This window comes from Colias philodice, chromosome 25 (assembly GCF_061535455.1).
Source record: "Colias philodice isolate Cphi_HAF_F1 chromosome 25, ilColPhil1 Martin Lab GWU primary, whole genome shotgun sequence".
NCBI classification, from domain to species: domain Eukaryota; kingdom Metazoa; phylum Arthropoda; class Insecta; order Lepidoptera; family Pieridae; genus Colias; species Colias philodice.
Genome location: NC_143110.1, coordinates 7,747,389 through 7,766,119, shown reverse-complemented (window position 1 = coordinate 7,766,119; position 18,731 = coordinate 7,747,389). Strand labels below are relative to the sequence as shown.

The following is an 18,731-nucleotide window of genomic DNA, read 5'->3' as shown; positions in this document are numbered from 1 at the left end:
GCCGTGGTTGTAACTTATTATCGATAGAGTACATCACCAATTTTACGGTTCATTGTATTTTGGGAAATATAATATTATTTTTATAATAAACCTATAATTTATAATTGTTACGGTCCAAAAGATGATTGTTGTTAAAGCTTTTTATGAGATTTATGTTTAAATATCATAACATTTCTTTTATTCCTTGAAATAATAAAAACTACAAAATAATATTAATTATATTAAATTCAGTTGAACGAAAAAAAAATTGTATTTTTATTTAATTTTATAATTTACATGAAACTATTACAACATTAGAAACATGAATTATACCCTTTTCATATGTTACCTCTTACACCATATTCTAACCTCACTATAACATAACATAATCTGTGACACATGAACATTCCCGCCAAAAATGCACAGATAGAACAAAGACCACCATTTGCATTTCATTACACGATGACATACTTTACATGTCTTGACCTAAATTAAAGAACTGGGCTTAATTAGACATCAAAAATTTAACAAACACACGGTATAATGAGGGTGCTTCAAATGAAAATGGTTGGGAAAGGTGCACTTGATTTTAAAATGGATGCCGTAAATAGATTTAAGGGTATGATTGGAGTATCTGTTATGTTGGCAAAATATTTTATTTAAAATTATGTTATTATTTGTGAGAAAAAATAGAGTAGAAAATATTTACTGTATGTAATCGAGTAATTTGGTTAATTTGGCTAAAAGTTAGAGCTTGCGTAGCCAACTGTTATTGACTGAATATTTTTTAAAACAATAACTCATTTGTACAAGAAAATATTATTATTACTGAAAGTTCGCAATTATCGAATATATCAAAAAGCTCTCTACCTTTCAAAAAGAAACGTATCACCATTATAATTTAAGGAAAACTGGAAAGGTTTCTTAGTCATAAAAAAGAAGTCATAAGGGTCAAAAATACGCTCCGTTTGATGTCACAAAGCGAACAAACCTTAGCCCTTTGGGTTTATTTTCATTATAAATTTGTAGGACACGCTTCAATTTTAATTATTAAACGGGTTTATAAATGGACTGAATACGGGAGTAACTAATAACATCTTGTAAGTTGTAATGTAGTTTGCTGGAACAAGCCCTGAGGGACCCTACTAACTTGGGAGAGTAATGTCGTAAGTTTTCTTTCTAAAGAATTGCTTATTCCGTTTCCACTTTATCAAATTAATGTAAAAGCACTGATAAGAATGCAATTTTTTAGCTTATTTCGTATGAAAATTTGGCAAAAATTTTAAAATTAGGGACTAGTTGTCAAGTTTTCTTATTACTGTTGAAAATTTGGTCGATAAGGCAAAATTAGTGGCTTGTTTTGAAAATAATACTTAATCATTAAACTAGGTATTTACCTTCTTGTTGTGTGGATTCAAATCATCAGATTTATAACAGCAGTTACATTTCAAAATTATCACAATAGCCAATAGGTATCATAGAATATAACGGAATAGAAGAGAAGAAATCGGTGTTCATACATAAAAAAATATATATACCGACCGAATTGATAACCTCCTCCTTTTTTTTGAAGTCGGTTAAAAAATAAGCCTAGATGCATTATGCAAGTAAATTTTGTGGAAATCAATGAACAGTGTGTATCACTAATGGTTGAAGCATAGGTAAAGGTAGATAGATACCTACTTATTTTATCCATCTTTGGAAACAGTTTTACAAGTTCCATACGCTAGGGACCGAATTACTAAGAAATATTAATACGTTTTCTTTGGCCAGTACAGGACTACCTATAGGACAAAGATGTAGCTATAGCTATAACACAGCCTTTGGGTCACTAATTTAATTTCGTCTAGCGTGTAACTGCCTAACATTTATTTTCCAATATTCTTTATACAAGTCTTCCAAGTCATTAAAGTCAAATTATTCCATAAATACATAGATATAAGATATAAGATACAGTGAAACCTGGTTAAGTGAGACATCAAGGGACCTGCAATTTCATTTCACTTATAGAGGTTCCAGTTACCCGTCTCAGATATACAGGTATAAATATCTGTCTCATTTACGGAGGGTTTTCATTTTGTTCCATCAATAGAGGTGAGAATACAGGTTATTTCAGTTATACAGGTGCGATCATTAAATTAAATAATTTGTGGGTAGAATAAGAATGAGTAAACAAACAATGTTATCTCAGTTACATAGGTTTATGCATATAAAATTTACTCGCTGTCTCAGTTATAGAGGTAACTATGATGATAAATCGAAAGAACAAATCCCAGATATAGAGGTTTACCTCGTCCCACTAACAGAGGTTATTCCCGTCCCACTAACAGTGCCAAAGTGTTGGGACCTCAGCATGAGTTCCAGTTATGGAGGTTTCTCACTTATCCAGGTCCCACTTAATCAAGTTTCACTGTATAAGCTATATTTTTCGCTTTTTCGGTAACAACCCGCGCGCGTGAATAAGTTTGTCCTTTTAATCCTAATGTTCCTGTGGGAATATCGTTATTAAAAATAGTCTAAGATACTCCTTATAACAACATCTGTCAGTGAAAGTCCCATCAAAATCGGTCCAGACGTTCCTGAGATTAGCCGGAACAACCAGACAGACAGAAAAACAAAAATATTGAAAATTAACAGTAGGTACAGTGCATATGCATTTAGCAGAAATCGGTTGTATCAATATTATAAACAGACATTCCAATTTTATTATAATAGGTATAGAAAATAGATTATAAATCATAATATTATTTTACTAGCGTGTTACCACCTAATGATACGTGACAGAAACCACGTGTAAGCAATAGCTAGGACCCTTCAAAGATTAACGGATCAAAGTATGACGATAGGGTCGGGGTTTGGGCTCAAACTGATAATGTGATGATACGTTATCATGCTTATCAAGTGACCTCCGAGGGTTTTTATGTAAAGGAGTGTGGTAAGGGAAATTATTGGTGCAGGAAGGGTGTATGAAATTGCGCTTGTGGCAGAAATGGAGTAAGTATAAAAAATTTATGGAATTTAGTGTGTTTAATAATTTCTATCGTCGGATATATACTCAAAATTTTAGGACCTTTATCCATAAGAGTTTTAAGTTAGTAGGTACACGAATGCTGTTTTTGTAAATTTTGTATCTAGTAGCTTTATTTATGTATCTAGTAGCTTAAATTTTATAGCTTCAGCTAGTAGCTAAAGCAAATGGTATCCCTTTGGTACTGACCTACATACAGTCACTTATAGCTGGTAGCCCAAATCTGATTACCCTAGTTACATGTAATGTCTCTAACCTCATGGTAGTTTAAACAAAGTGGATATTTGTCCTTTTATTAAGTCGGGGTCGAATGGTAGTCCCTTGATAACGCAGATTTCAGCGAAGGAAATACAGAGAAAATGGTAAGGGGTGAGAAGTTTATTTTGGTCTAGTTGTTCTTTTTAAGGCGCGGAGTGTTTTTTTTTCGCTTATGTATGTTTTTTGCCTATGTTTGTACAGTTTTTAGCAGGCTATCTTACTTACAGTCGTAAATATAGATTACTAGAAATAATGAAGACTAAATTTATTAAATTGAAGCGCTAAAGAATATATGTTTTTTTATTTTTTCATTTATTTCAGATAAATTTAATATCCATATAGTTGTCAGTAAGATGAGATTAAAAACTATGTTAGTATTATAATTATATCTACTATTAAAAACAATCTTATTTTAATTCACAACCTGCTTGCGAATGTATGTTAATAGTTTTTTGTTGTTTCGTTGTTTCACACATAGTTTTATTAACACTTGCTTTTATAAAAATATTAAATATATATTAGTCTCCTACTATACTTTATAAGTCATATACTATATAAGTCCTAAAGTTTACGATTGCAATGAACTGTTAAATGTACATATAGTATATTAATTAAAGTAGATATACAAACTATACAGAATCCTCTCTAATTAGTTTTACCTTGTTTAATTTCGAAACAACACTTGTATCACAGATAAAACAAACACACAAACACAAGTTTCACACAAAACTTAGACTAACTTAAACATGAGACAAGTTGCACAGATGTTTATAACACAAACCAATGAAACTAGAAGTTTCTAGTTTACAATAGAACAAGAACATTAATTAATAGAAATACTAGTTATACAACCCGTGACTCCGTTCGCGTTAGTTAATTTTTATCGATTTAGATTCAAAACTGACGCACATTCGCCCATAGGTTTTGTTAAATATCTAAGTACTTACTTATTTACAAAAATCTTGCAATATAGTTTCACGCTAGAGATTTAGGAAATTTGCAGTCAATAAGTCAGTTTTCCTTTTAATAGAGAGGTAGATATATGTAAAGAACATCTATAATTAATGTTATAAAGCTAAAGTTTGTTTGTTTTTTGGTTTAACGCGCTTATGTCAGGAACTATGGGTCCAATAATTATAAATATTGTTTCAGTGTTAGATACCCCATTAATCGACGAAGGCATATAGGCTATAATATCTATACTATCATGCTAAGACCAATAGGAGATAGAGCAATGCGGTTAAAACTATCTGTGTATTCTAATACAGACTTTAATAGTATAATCTTAGATTAAGGATTGGTCTCCGCGCGCGCGCTACGACTAGATACCGCCCCACCTAAAAACAATAGCTCTGTGAGTGCGGCAACTCATTTCTGTAGTGTGTGTTAGGCAATTTGTAAAGACGCTAGTGTGTGTGATGAATTGGGCTGCCAGCTACATAAATTTTACCTAATAAATGGGAAATCTGGCATCTTGGAAAGAAGTTTGAAAAATATTTTTTTCATCCTTACCTGGCCGGGAATCGAATCCATGAACATGCCACTCAAATCCACTTGCGACGCTACTATACTATAGTAACAAAGGTTGTTTAAAAGTAAAAAAGCGGAAATAAAAAAAAATATTATATGAGTCAGTTAAACATGGTTAAACAGAAATAAATTATTGTTATTAGATATACTTTTTTATACATGTGTTAGTAATAGTATTGAAAAAAAAAGTTCAAATTATTGCTAAAAGATTTCCTCAACCACGTGTATTTTTTTGGATATGCAGTACGGCAACACTGAATGGCGTCGTATTTTCGTAGAAAATATTTTCGAAGTAAAGGAGAAATTTCGATTAATACGATACTTAGTGATGGTACGTGATCCCAGTGTCTTTCTTATTTTTTGTTGTATTATTTTTAAATAGTTTTATGACACAAATAGGCATTTTACTTCAGATTTTGTTCAAAATCTTTATAAACTATCAGTTTGCCCTCTCCACACAATGCTTGTGACACGACTGGCTTGGGTACGCCGAATTCGGCGTACTATTAGGCCGGGTCCACATTTGTAGCATCTTGACGTATCACGATCAGTCGTATCGTATCGAGTATTTGTATCATAAATATGGACGCTCATTTGTCCATGTCGTATTATAAAGGCGTATCTTGAAAAAAAACGCGTCCATACTTATCAAATGCTGTATCATCTCAGTGTATCGGCGACAATGGACGCTCCAGTTTTCTTCCTATCCTCATATCTTTTCCTGATACGCGTTTCTTTCATATCTTTTATAGGCGTCGATTAGTTTTATAACACTTTCGTTATCCCAGCTCATCTTCAATGTTTACCACAAACTACGAAATGGCGGGAACACAGGCAATGATCGCGTATCAATTGCATTCACGTCCAAACTTGAGCGATACGATGTGTATCCTCTTTGATGATCGCGGAAAAACCGACACACGATGGTTCGCGGTGTATCACGTATATCGTATCGTAATACAGTATCAAAATACGTCCATACCACCGATCGTGATACGCGTATCAGATACGAGGTGTATCATGATACACGGTTAGTGCGGATCGGGCCGTATCAGATACGGTGTGTATCATCAACGGGTATCATCTTGCGTCCAAACTAGCGATCATGATACGCGCCGAGGCCACGCAACGGAGATACGATACACCGAAATGCTACAAATGTGGACCCGCCTTTAGTTGCCGCATTTTTCAAGTACGCCGGCGGTATCTAGACGTAGCGCGCGCGCGGAGACCAATCCATAATCTAAGAGTATAATCTATGTCTTTTCCAAACTAACATATAAATCAGATCAGGAATTTCTGCATCATAAAAACATTGCACGGATGATATGAAAACATAAACATAGAATCTCCTTTTTTGAAATCGGTTACAAGCTGAAAGAGTACAAAATATTTGATTAACAAAAAGGCAATCTAATTTAAAAAGCTAATAAAAGCTTAAAAAGTTTTTTTTTATTTGAACGTATTTCAATTACTTAGTACATTGTTTGTTCACCTCACGCAAACTATGAATATAAAATATTGATGTTTTGCATTAAAACAAAACATGTATTATGTGTCGAATAAAACACACAGCGTTGGTGAAGAAAGCTGTCTATGAATCCTATATATCTCTATGAAAAAGGGTCACCTTACCGAATATCGATGGATTTTTCACCTCACTAGCAAGAGCGCGTCCCTAGTATGTCATCTGTCATACCAATTTGACATCACCTTTGAAGCGCTGTCATCTGCCTCTGCCGGCATAGCATCTTCATCAGCAAGCAGTAAACTGCAACGCTGTGTGTTTTATTCGACACATAATACATGTTTTGTTTTAATGCAAAACATCAATATTATGTGTCTTTCTAAAACACACAGCGTTGGTGAAGATGTGTTTGATATCTGCTGGTGAAGAAAGACATACAAACGCTATGTTGAAAATAAATTATCTTGTTAATATTGTAATACTTACCTAAGAGTATTAACAACTTAAATTTCATTCCTTTCAGAATGTTAAATGAACCTCTTGTATTGTAAAATAAAGTTATATTTTAAATTCTTAAAACAATACAAGGGGGTTATGTAGCAACAACAAAAATTGTTTTTCTTTCATGTAAGAACTAACCATATATCCTCTAAATTTTAAATTATTCTCCTCAGATAATCATAAGCCAATACTAATGAACTAAGTCTTAGAACCTAAGAACTGATTAATTATTTCTCTGTATCTTGAAACAAATCAAAGTTCAAATAATAAGATAAAAATAACATTTTAAAAATTATAACTCAAAGGAAGATCAATGTCCTCAAGAATAAACAATGGAGCCTCTAAGGCTAAATACTACAGTAAATAACATCTGTATATAAAATAACTATAATACCAATGTTAACACAACTGTACCTTAAGCATTAAGCATGTTTGTTACACATTGATCATTACTTGGATCTTAAATTAATTACAATTAATTAAATAATTAATTAAACAGTTTAAGGTTACCTTAAAGTAAACCAGACTCACTGGCACTGGCTAAATTGACTGATTGACAGTAAAACTTTATAAAGGACTGTATGGTCCTTCCATTGCCTCAACAGGTTGGTGCCCTTACCACCTTCTTGAAGCCACTGCTGGACAGGGTTGCTACTGTCTTTAAGATCTTGAAGGACCTTATCTAGCCAGACATAAAGGTTTGTGTTGCAAGCTTAAAGGGTCCGCCCCTCTATAGATAAGAATCAATTATCTACTTTTAAGACTGAAAATCAGTTCTTTGTTACTTGAACCAACCTTTCCACATGGGTCACTAGGCATATTTATGTGTCTGGTTGTCCTCACAACCGACCCCTGATGGATAATATGTTGTTGTATCCATTTTATATCCAAATTCAGGTCAGGTTATAATCTTATTTTGCTGTGATAAAAAACTCTATTTTGAGATCTTCAGAAGTCATGTTCATGTCATGAGCTTCTCGGCTTGACCCCAGTAATAGCATAAGAGCTCCTGAGAGAATAGGGTCAGCTTGCTTATGATAGACCTAGGCTAATTAAAATTAATTAATTTAATTTAATTAGCTCTTTAATTTAATTAGAATCTCTGTGTACTAGATTACATGCATTCTTTTTTCTTTTCTTTTTTTTGCATTATGAAAGTCACCTCCTGCTTGGAGGATCATATGTTGGCACTGTGGAGGGGCACCACTACCTAACTGCTCTTTCTCCTTTGCTCTACAATGGGCTTTTTTCTCCCCCCCCCCCCCTTTTCTGACCAAGCAGTTTGGGGGTAAGGCCATTCACCAATGGTCTGAGTGCTCTGACTCACCTGACTTCCGGGTCAATAACCATATATAACCATAATAGTCAATAACCATAAGCCATCTTTAGGCGCTTGACATCGAGTTGCGGAGAAATGCCCGTATATTATTATTATTTATTATATTAACCATAAGCCACCCTTGGGTGCTATGTATCTGCCCGGGTCCCGGGGTGCGAGGTGCGCTAGTACACTTGGAGGATTATCCTTGGAAGGGAATATTCAGCCTAGGCGTCAGCTCCATCAACAACTGCAGATGTCGCAAAATTCGGAGCAGGCTTTGGCAAATTTGCCCTGGCACTAAAGCACCTCTTTGGATAGCGGAATGGACCATATCAGGAGCCTCCGAAATATATTTCCTGTTGTACAAGGTAGGAGAAGCCACTCCGGTACAGGTAGATTTCTTGAGAGGCAATCTAAATCAAAAGCCATTTAGGCGTCCTGGAAGCGTGCCAAGAGTTATTCTCAACTTCTCAGCTAGGTACAGTTACTCAGTTGTGAGGGCTAAGAGAGTTAGCAACCTTTGTATGTGGGCGACCAAAGTCTGATTGGTTGCTTGGGCTACAGGATGTGCGCCCCTTTCAATCTACTCAGAAGCATTTTTATTGCATACCTATGGTACACTACATATAAGTCAGAAATTCTAAGGCCAAGTCCCCTGCTTCCCTCTCCATTTCTCTGACAGGTAAGTACTGTTCAGATGTCCCACTCAGCCCGCATCCGCGGTATCTGTAGTTAGGAAGTGACAAACTTGTTCTTTTACAAAGACATTTCTGTGTATGTTGTATTTTCCACAGCTCGTAAGTCTTGTATAGCATGTAGAGGGAAAGCCTTTCTCTCTTGGTCTGCTGTGCGCGAAACTCTAGAGAAATACCTGGAGGCGACAACTGTACAGTCCTCTCAGTGTTAGATGTCTAGAACTGTCTGCAACTCTTATTTAGTGCAAGACATGGTCCTCTTAATGACTACCACAGTATGCTCTATCTTTGAAGCTTTTGGGACTAGCAATAACACAGACATTTCTATACTATCACACATGAGGCACAAGTATCCAGGTTTACAATGTACATTTTGTAATTGATGTGCCAAACCTGCTTTCCCAAAATCTCTATGGTCTCCGGGACCTGTAAAGTTAATTGGAACAATCCTTGTAGACAAAAAGATAATTGTCTAACTAGAAGGCTGTGGCTCATTCTGTGGCTTTACTAAAATCTCCATGGTCTCCGAGACCTGTGAAGTTAAATTATTAGAATAATCCTGATAGTCTAACTAAATCAGAGGGCTGTGGCCCTTTTTGTGATTGGAGTGCCAATCAAGCTTTACCAATATCTCCATGGTCTTCGCGACCTGTGAAGTTGAATTGGAATAGTCCTGCCCATCAGGCTTTACCAAAACCTCCATGGTCTCCGCGACCTGTGAAGTTAAATTGGATTAGTCATGGTAGACCCAAAAGATAATTGTCCAACTAAACCAGAAGGCAATGGACTTTATGTGGCTGTAGTGCCAATCAAGCTTTTCCAAAATCCTCACAGTCTACAAGACCTGTGAAGTTAATTTTGTAACGGTCTCAATAGACCAAACTTAATAGCTTAAATAAAACAGAAAGAGGGCACCTCTAGCTTGTAGGGTCTCCGCGACCATTTGAAATGGCTGCAATATGCAGGCAGAAAATAGGCCAATGATGCCTGATTGTACAAGCCAATCCTGGCCTTGGAAGAATCTCATTACTGTTACCAATGATGTCTAATTTTACAAGCCAATCCTGGCTTTGTAAAAAATTTAATTACTGTTATAACCTGTGATATGTATCAAAATTACCTGGTTAATACCTAGGTGTTTAGGTGTCTCAGGTTGAATATCAACCTGGCGGAGCCATCAGCTCTTATTGCCCGAAGCATATCTGAATGTAAGTATGGCATATATTTTTCCGTGTCTTTCTGGACACTCAGTTCTTTCAGCATAACCATACTAAGCTAATCATGGCTAAGGACGCCTTGTACATATTTTCAGTACATATTTTTGTAGAAGATACAAATAAAAAATACAAAGATTTTGGTTACTTTACTCTTGATATTATAAAAATTTTATCACGCCTGAGTGTTAATTTTAAGGCAAGCTCTTTCACTTAAGTAAGAAAGGAACTAGATAAACATCATTATCATCGGTAACATTATAAGCAAGAATGATATCATTCAACTGTTCGGGGATACGGTAAATATGGGTCCTTGATTATGATAATGTATATCATATGTACTTCTCATAATATGCAATGTCTATTTCTTATGATTTTCCACTACTATTCAAATAAGTACCCATAGAACCAAAGCTTATTCTGGTATCAATTGACTATGAAAATAAGCTCTTTATGTTAAGAATTATTTACCGTAAGATAAATTAGGTAATCTCAACTTGCAATAATAAGTAGCTCCTACTGAATATTGTGTGAGACTGTTGCTCATATTATACACTCTATATCATATCCTAAGTAATGTAAAATCTATATGTGACATGTATCAATATTGAAATAATATTATAATAGTTAATTAACAATTTCTTCTCTTTAGAATATTGTAATAGATTGGTTTTGTACCTGTCTAAAATCTAAGTAGTAGGTACTCACTTTTGTTTAGGTAGTTACATTTGAATGGTAAAAGTGATTGAGATACCTCACTACCTGCTGCTGGGGCTCGTTAGCCATAGCGGATCACGGTTGATTCCTTATACCTAAGTACCTTCAACCTAGGTAGCCTAACGCTATCTCACAAGTCTGCTTAAAAGCAATACTTGACACAGTAACCAATGTGTCTGTGTATGATAAAGAAACCCGATGATAATATAGCGATCTCACTATAGGCATGCATTGTGTTTTATTATTAATTACCTACATCTAAATATTGATGTATTTGTGTCAAATAGGTACTGAAATGTATGCCACGTGTTGCATGGAATTCTATGCACGAGTCCGGACATGTCATGACAAGTCTGATTGTACTTACGGAATTTCTCGTCTCCCGGTCTCTTGGGCAGTGACGAACCATTGCTTCTCTCGTCCTCCGAGGACGAAAAAGAGTTCCCGCCACTATTATACATACCAAAGCACCGGTTTTCGAATTTTCTTCCGACAACGTGGTCTTTTGTGTTTCATATTGGAACTAATTACGTTCCTAACAACTATAATAACACCAATTACTACTAATATTTAACGCTTAATGTGTTTTAACACTTTTTTATCACTTTTAGTAGAGATAAATACTAATTATATTCTGCGCGATGTTATTGCGCACGAATTCATAAACGCTATGCCGGCAGAGGCAGATGACAGCGCTTCAAAGGTGATGTCAAATTGGTATGACAGATGACATACTAGGGACGCGCTCTTGCTAGTGAGGTGAAAAATCCATCGATATTCGGTAAGGTGACCCTTTTTCATAGAGATATATAGGATTCATAGACAGCTTTCTTCACCAACGCTGTGTGTTTTAGAAAGACACATAATATACTGTTATTTAAAAGTAGAATTTATTCAACATTTTATGTTTGCGCTTTATAAATAAAAAAGCATTTCTGTATTTTATTTATTGAACTCAATCATGAACCAAACTAAGCAAACTTCATGCATAAAGTAAATATTACTTTAAAGAAACTTTTTTATATCCTACTAATATTATAAATGCGAATGTTTATGATGTATGTATGTTTGTTACTCTTTCACGCAAATATACTACTGAACCGATTACATTGAAACATGGCACACACCTAGAGGGAAACTTGGATTAACAAATAGGATAGAATTTGTCCTGGAAATCCTACGACAAAGGGAACTATGCAGGCTTTTCTTTGAAAACGCGGGTGAAGCCACGGGCGGAAAGCTAGTTCACATATATATGTTATAGGCAAACTCCGAAGCTCCGGCGCTCCTAGGTTGGACTGGTCAATCCTCAGGTCAGACTGAATGACTTAGTCAAAGCCCAAACAAATGTAAATTTTCGGCCTTTGACTAAACAATTTTCGTCAAACCTGGGAGAGACTAATTTGGTCAGGCAAACGTCAAAACACAATTTTATTAAATCGGGGTTTGACGAGTCAAACTCCGATATAGGTATGAAGTGTCTTATCTTCGTATATTTGGAAGCATTTTATCATTTAAGCAGCTTTCAAGTCTTAAGAACCGCTTAACTCTGCCAGTTCTGACACCTGATTGGTCAGCTTACGTGATTTTCACTTTTATATTTGAGATGCTTTGAGAGAATGCCGTGTGGCATTAGGCCCGCCTTTTGTACGATGTGCAATAAAGTATAAAATAAATAAATAAATGCTTTGGAATATACGGAGGTTAGTTTGTATAAGATTAAGTATAAAAAAATAACATTTTTAAAATTTTGATGTTTATTGTTTTAATAATTTCTTAAGTAATTAAAATGAAAAATTAATCATTTTTCTGACATGGTGAGGCATTAACTTTAATGTTAATTGTTTTAATAATTTCTTAGGTAATTAAAGTGACAAATTAATCATTTTTCTGACATGGTGAGGCATTAATGAAAAATGCGTCGACGACCCATTCCTAGTCGGAACACCGCGGTCCGCGAGAGACATTATGAACCTGTTTAAACATGTTCAGATCAACGTTTGACCGAGAATTGCAGTCGCTTCTAGGATTGACTAGGCCAAAACCGAAACAGAATAATTTACTTTCGACGTTTGACTGAAAAGTTAGGAGCTCCTGGGTTTGACTAAAAATACTTCAGGCAAAAGGCGAAATTGAAATGTATTTCGGGGATTGCCTGATGGCTTTGGCCAAACCTAGGATAAACCAGTCCTTCCGCGAAGAGACTGTGTATCGGACTTTGACTATAACATATATATACTTATAAAAACACAATAATTATTATTAGTTTTACCCTACTATTCTTTAGTATTATAATCTCTAACCACTGCGCCAATGGCAACATTAAATCAAGTTATATCAATACATTAGTAAATACTCAACATAACTGTCGATTATTCTACTATGCTAAAAATCCATATAAAAATATATTATAACATATATTTCGATAAAAATTACATTCCGATAACCAAGGCGGAAACAAACAAACATACAAATATTTGCATTGCGTGATGTAAGAATCATTCGTTGGATAAAATGCAAAAGATTCAATTTATGGTGAAGCCATTGTGTATAAATAATTAAGTTATAATATGATCGCATTTACAACAGACGATAAATTATTTTAAATGTTTTTTACTTCCTTAATACTTAACATTTTTTACTTTCTTCCTTACTAAAATACAAAATTGTTTTAAAAGTATACATTTTAAATACGTATTATCCTACTAGATAAATAAATCACTAGGTATTTTAAAGTGCTATTAGAGAAATGTAGACTAATTTATTCACTAACATAGTAATGTAAAATGCTTTTTCGCATCTGCAAGAATGCAAGCTGGTCGTATGACTTTCTCACGCTCGTAATTCAATCTCTGAGATAGTATTAAACTGACAGATTTATCTTCTATTATATAAAAATGAAACGCTCAATTTGTTGCTAAGTGCAAATCTCGAGAGCAGCTGAACCGATTTCGTTAATTCTTTTTTATAATACTCCTGGAAGTATAAGTTCTTATGGAGAGAAAACGTAAAAACGTACCACGGACGAAACCAGGGCGGACTGCGATTTATCTATAATAAGATTGACGCAATCCAATTAATTAATAACATTTTAATAATAAAGTATTGAAATTTTATCAATGCGTTCACTAATCACATAAATGGTTCATCTCAACACGATATCGTGTCGCATCAAGATATCGTATGCTGTAAAACTACCAATCGCGTGCGCGTGCGTTCCTGAATAGTTGACTGGCCGACACCGGAAGAAATGTACATGGTATTGTCTTAACTCGGAAACGATGTAGTGTCGTACCGTGTAAAGTTACATGATTCCGTAATTATATATAGTAATAAATTTTATAATAATTGGTTTTAAAATAATTAATTTAATTGCAAATGTCGAGTATGTTTGTCGTAATTTCTTTTTATTTTACTAATTATATATTAATTGATATATACTGTATATTACCTGCTCTCAAATTATTATTTTCGATGACGTCATTAAAGATGCAATGGCATTTAGGATTTAAATAAATAAATAGCTATAACATACATATGTGTATCTTTTAAATATATAATATGAGCGATTAGTGGAGGATAGTCTTAAATAAAAACACTATAAGACGACCCGCTGCGTAATCATATAAAATTTTATAAGACTTTATACAGAAGAGCTTTCGTTATAAATTATATTATATTATCTTCTCAGTATGAGCTGTCTTCATGTAACGAAATTGCAAGTTTATTAAACTACTAGAGATATGAAATTCATTGAAATTTCCATTAGTTATTTCATACAAAGATTGCATGTCAATTGAAAATTGAAATATATTACGTATCAGTATATTTGCTTGATACGTAATATATATTTATTATATTTTGTATAAAGAACAATTTCAGTAGTTCAATTTATTTTTATTTCATTTTAAAAATAATACCTACAATAGTTGATATTTTATGACGAACGTGGTTGAAATAACTTCATCAATAGCGTTATTTTTATAAAATGATGAGTTTAGAAATTAAAGATTTTAACGGATTTAAAACGTGGTCACAGGGAGACAGACAGACGGGTCAGTCTCCCCGTAACCACGCTCGTTGCAAATTGTGCGAACGTTGGGATAATAATATAATGAATAAATCGCGTTTAAAATCCGTTAATATCTTTAATTTATAAATTTATAATACTCGACAATCAAACACAAGAAAATAAAAGGATGAGTGTTGGTAGAGCCCTCTACTACTAGTGCCTTCTTCTCCATAGATACTGCTCTGCGAATCGGTGGTAAATGTTTAAAAATGTTATGACGATTCAAAAGTGCTTTTATAAGAAGTCCACAGAAGAAGTCTAATCGAATAAATAAATATTTGAGTTTTAGTTTACTCTGACTTCAATATTCAAATTAAAAATTTCAAATTCACGCAATGAAATTTGTCATAATAATTTTTGTAATAATAATTAACACATAGGATAGTTTATATCCCGGAAATCCCACAGGAACGGGAACTATGCGCGTTCTTTGAAAATAAGGGCGAAACCGCGGGTGGAGCTTATATCCCGGATATAAGTAGGAACAAATAGGATGATAAAAATGTACCCGACATAATATAATATGTTACCCTTTTATAAACACAAGCTGACTCAGCAAACGGCACCCTTATCACTTAGGGGCATAAAATAGTTTACGACCGATTCTTAGAAACAGCGAATATACATAAAATATTCTTCAGAACAGTTTGGTTACAAATAACCGAATTTTATATGTCACCGTAATATTGTAAACACCGTTGGATTATAATATATCCCGCGAGATTTTAATTTGTCGAGAAATTTTGAAATCATACCTATTACATACTTACAATTTAACGCATTTGAAAGTCGATCGATTTGATATCGTTAAATTGTAAAACATAATGTTGTTAACGAAAAATAATACGTTATATTGCAAGCTAATCAAAATTTTTTCGACAGTTCGAAATCTTTCAAGTAATTAAAGTCTGTCCGTCTCTTGTTCACACCTAAACCACTGTACCAATTTTGATGAAATTTGGTACAAAGATAGTTTGAAATATTTTTCTTAGGAAATTCCACAGGAACGGGCACTATGTGTACGTACGCGTACGAAGCCGCGGACGGAAAGCTAGTTTAAATAAAAACAGAAGTAACAATAAATAAACATAATATGTCGTATCGTATAATATAAAGTTAAGTCAAGTATAAAATTTAAACGTCACAAGTATGGCAAAGCACTATTTTACCCGAGTTAAGTGCTTTCCTCTTTTAAAAAATTCTTTATTATACAAGCCTGTCATGTTTTTTTTTATTTTATAGCGTATAGAAATTGGTTTAAGTTGTATTTTTATATACGATACATTTTAGGATATATCTTTTAGAAATTGTGAATATGTATTAAAATATTACTTACCTATTTGAAGAAAGAAAGAAGAAATTAATCTAAGTATAGATACTTCTCATATATAAAATTCTCGTGTCACAATGTTAGTCTGCATACTCCTCCGAAACAGGTGGACCGATTCTCATGAAATTTTCTGTGCATATCGGGTAAGTCTGAGAATCGGCCAACATCTATTTTTCATATGTACCACGGGCGAAGCCGGGGCGGACCGCTAGTATATTATAAAGCTGAAGAGTTTGTTTGTTTATTTGAACGCGCTAATCTCGAGAACTACTGGTCCGATTTGAAAAAATCTTTCATTGTTAGATTGCCATTCATCGAAGAAGTCTATATCGAAGAAGGCTATATTCTATTATCATCACGACTCACGCTAAGACCAACAGGAGCGGAGCACTGCGGGTAAAACCGCGGAGCACAGCTAGTCACATATAAATATGTAACTGGATTTGTACTGTTTCGTTCGATTCGTATTCTGTATTGCGTAAGCTGTAGCATATATGAAATACTATTTTTCAATCTATCTCTACGCTGAATTTTATCCACATCTGTGCGGCCGTTCTAACATGATTGTGTAACGATTAAAATTGACGAAAACAGGGCAATTTGTTTTGTGTAGCATGCATTATTTACATTCCAAATACTTTATCTTTAACTACATAATTTACCCCTATTGTGAAAATTCTCAGTATCGATGAAAAAAAACTAAAAGAAAAAGCCGCCTTTTTCAAGCAACAAGCCCCTTTCAGAGCGTCTTGTATGTATAAATATAATAGACAATAACCCTTATTCCAACTTTTAAGAATTTGATATATAGACCATTTTTAATAATATAAAGATATTAAACACAAAAAACGTATAGAAAATTTAGCACTTATTCTAGCACATTCAGTTATCACTCTTAATAACACTGTTTTTACACAAAATAGAGAGTTTTCATTTCAGCTGAATTTTGCAAACTGTCAAAAAATTCACAAGCCTCGTTTAGCAATGTAGCGACTTTTAAAAGGAGTATTTTTACCTACGCAGCGGTTATCCACTTTGTTTGTTGGAAAAACACGTGTATTTTAAATACAAAAGAAAATTTGTTGGGAGAATAGTAATTAATTTAATTAGAAAAAATGAGTGTGTATGCTGGCACACGTGTCAGAAGTGAAACTTCCTTGGCAGGAGTAATGTAAAACATTACTCTTAAAATGACTGAAATGCGTAAATCTTATATATAAAAATGAATCGCAAAATGTATTGGTAAGCGCATAACTCGAGAACGGCTGAACCGATTTCGATAATTCTTTTTTTATTATATTCCTTGAAGTACGAGGATGGTTCTTATGTAGAGAAAACGTAAACATGTACCACGGGTGAAGCCGGGGCGGACCGCTAGTTTATAATATTTTTAAACTATTAGATAAACGTATATTGTAATGATTTAATACGTCATATTAACAAAAAACTCAAAACAATTTTTACAAAAAAAATTGAAATCGATCAAATGTTCAAAAATGTGAAAAAAGTAGAGCTTTTGTTTTTAATTTACGCGTATAATAATGAATAATCCACGTAATTTAATGAAATAAATAGTAAAAAGCAGAATTGTCAATACTCATACATTTTCAATACACAGCACCTAATAGTTAATTTACTTCTAATCTTGGAACAAATATATGCCCTGATCCCTAGTGATCAATCTATCCAAAAGGTAGACTAAATGTATCCCTGTACTGTATTGAAAATTCATTGCCTACAGCTGTACCTAACTAGAATTATATTGAGACATTGAGACTTATAAAAATATAAAGATTGTAGGTAATTTACATTTTTTTAGATATTACGTTTGTTTAAATTAAATGACAAATAGCGTAAATTACATAAAAATCAGTTTATAAAATATTTTATAGAGATAATTTCTTATTATGATACGATAAACAAAAATTGTTGCGTAAATTCGTACATAATGTTTAATGAAAATACAATTAATAATTTCACTAATAAACTCCAGTAAATCCAATTGAATTCAATCAATACATGGCAAATAAACAAATGAAATTAATTTATTAAATCGACAGCCAAACCACATCCAATCAGTTTCGAGCTACGAATTTATAATATACGCTCTGATTGATTTTGAAATATTTTGACAGACGCTGTTGACCTTCGCGCGGGAAAACGTCACCGAATTAAAAAAAAAACACTTACCAGCAACCAGGGCCACAGAGAAGAAAAGAACTATCATTAACTTATATTTTGACATGTTTTTCGTTCACAAATACACTGGGTCTATAGCATTGCGCGCGTCTAGCCGCGTCGGTACGTGCGAGCTGTATGAACACCCCCTACCCCTGAGTCCCTGGTACAAGTATATTATATAACCTCTGTATATGCCCTCTCTAAATCCACTAAGACAAACTCGCGTTTGATACTGTGCAAATGTATTTGATTAATGGCAAAGTTGTGGCTGCATTGTGTTAAATGGAAAGCTGAAATTGATTAAGTATATATTTTTGGGGGGTGTGTTTGATGCCTGTAAGAAAATTGTATTGTAGAGAGTAATATCTGAATTTTAACTAAACCATATTTTGAATGTTAATAAACGTTATTTTGATCTGAATATGTTAGTAAATAAT

The 18,731-nt window shown here is 33.7% G+C and overlaps 1 protein-coding gene and 1 long non-coding RNA gene across 8 annotated transcripts in view; both read right to left on the bottom strand.

Annotated features, from left to right (window-relative positions):
- The window catches only part of Hasp (Hig-anchoring scaffold protein), an 84,326-nt gene extending 65,862 nt beyond the window's left edge, over positions 1-18,464 (bottom strand). For 3 of the 4 annotated variants that reach the window (XM_089710907.1, XM_089710908.1, XM_089710909.1), the window contains exon 1: positions 18,304-18,463. In XM_089710907.1, coding sequence (XP_089567033.1) covers positions 18,304-18,358 — 55 coding nt within the window. In that variant the 5' untranslated portion in view covers positions 18,359-18,463. Of the gene's footprint in view, positions 1-18,303 lie in introns of all 4 variants that reach the window. The other variant, XM_089710910.1, reaches the window with a different exon arrangement.
- Positions 6,311-11,576, bottom strand: LOC149477518 (uncharacterized). 4 transcript variants are annotated; one of them, XR_016317589.1, is made up of 2 exons: positions 11,079-11,576; positions 6,311-6,682 (listed from the first exon to the last, which is right to left on the bottom strand). It is a non-coding gene; the product is annotated as an uncharacterized LOC149477518 (long non-coding RNA). The 4 variants fall into 4 exon arrangements; XR_016317588.1 differs by having other exon boundaries at positions 6,311-6,679; XR_016317590.1 differs by lacking the exon at positions 11,079-11,576 and adding an exon at positions 7,275-7,566.
- Positions 18,465-18,731: the final 267 nt, after the last annotated feature.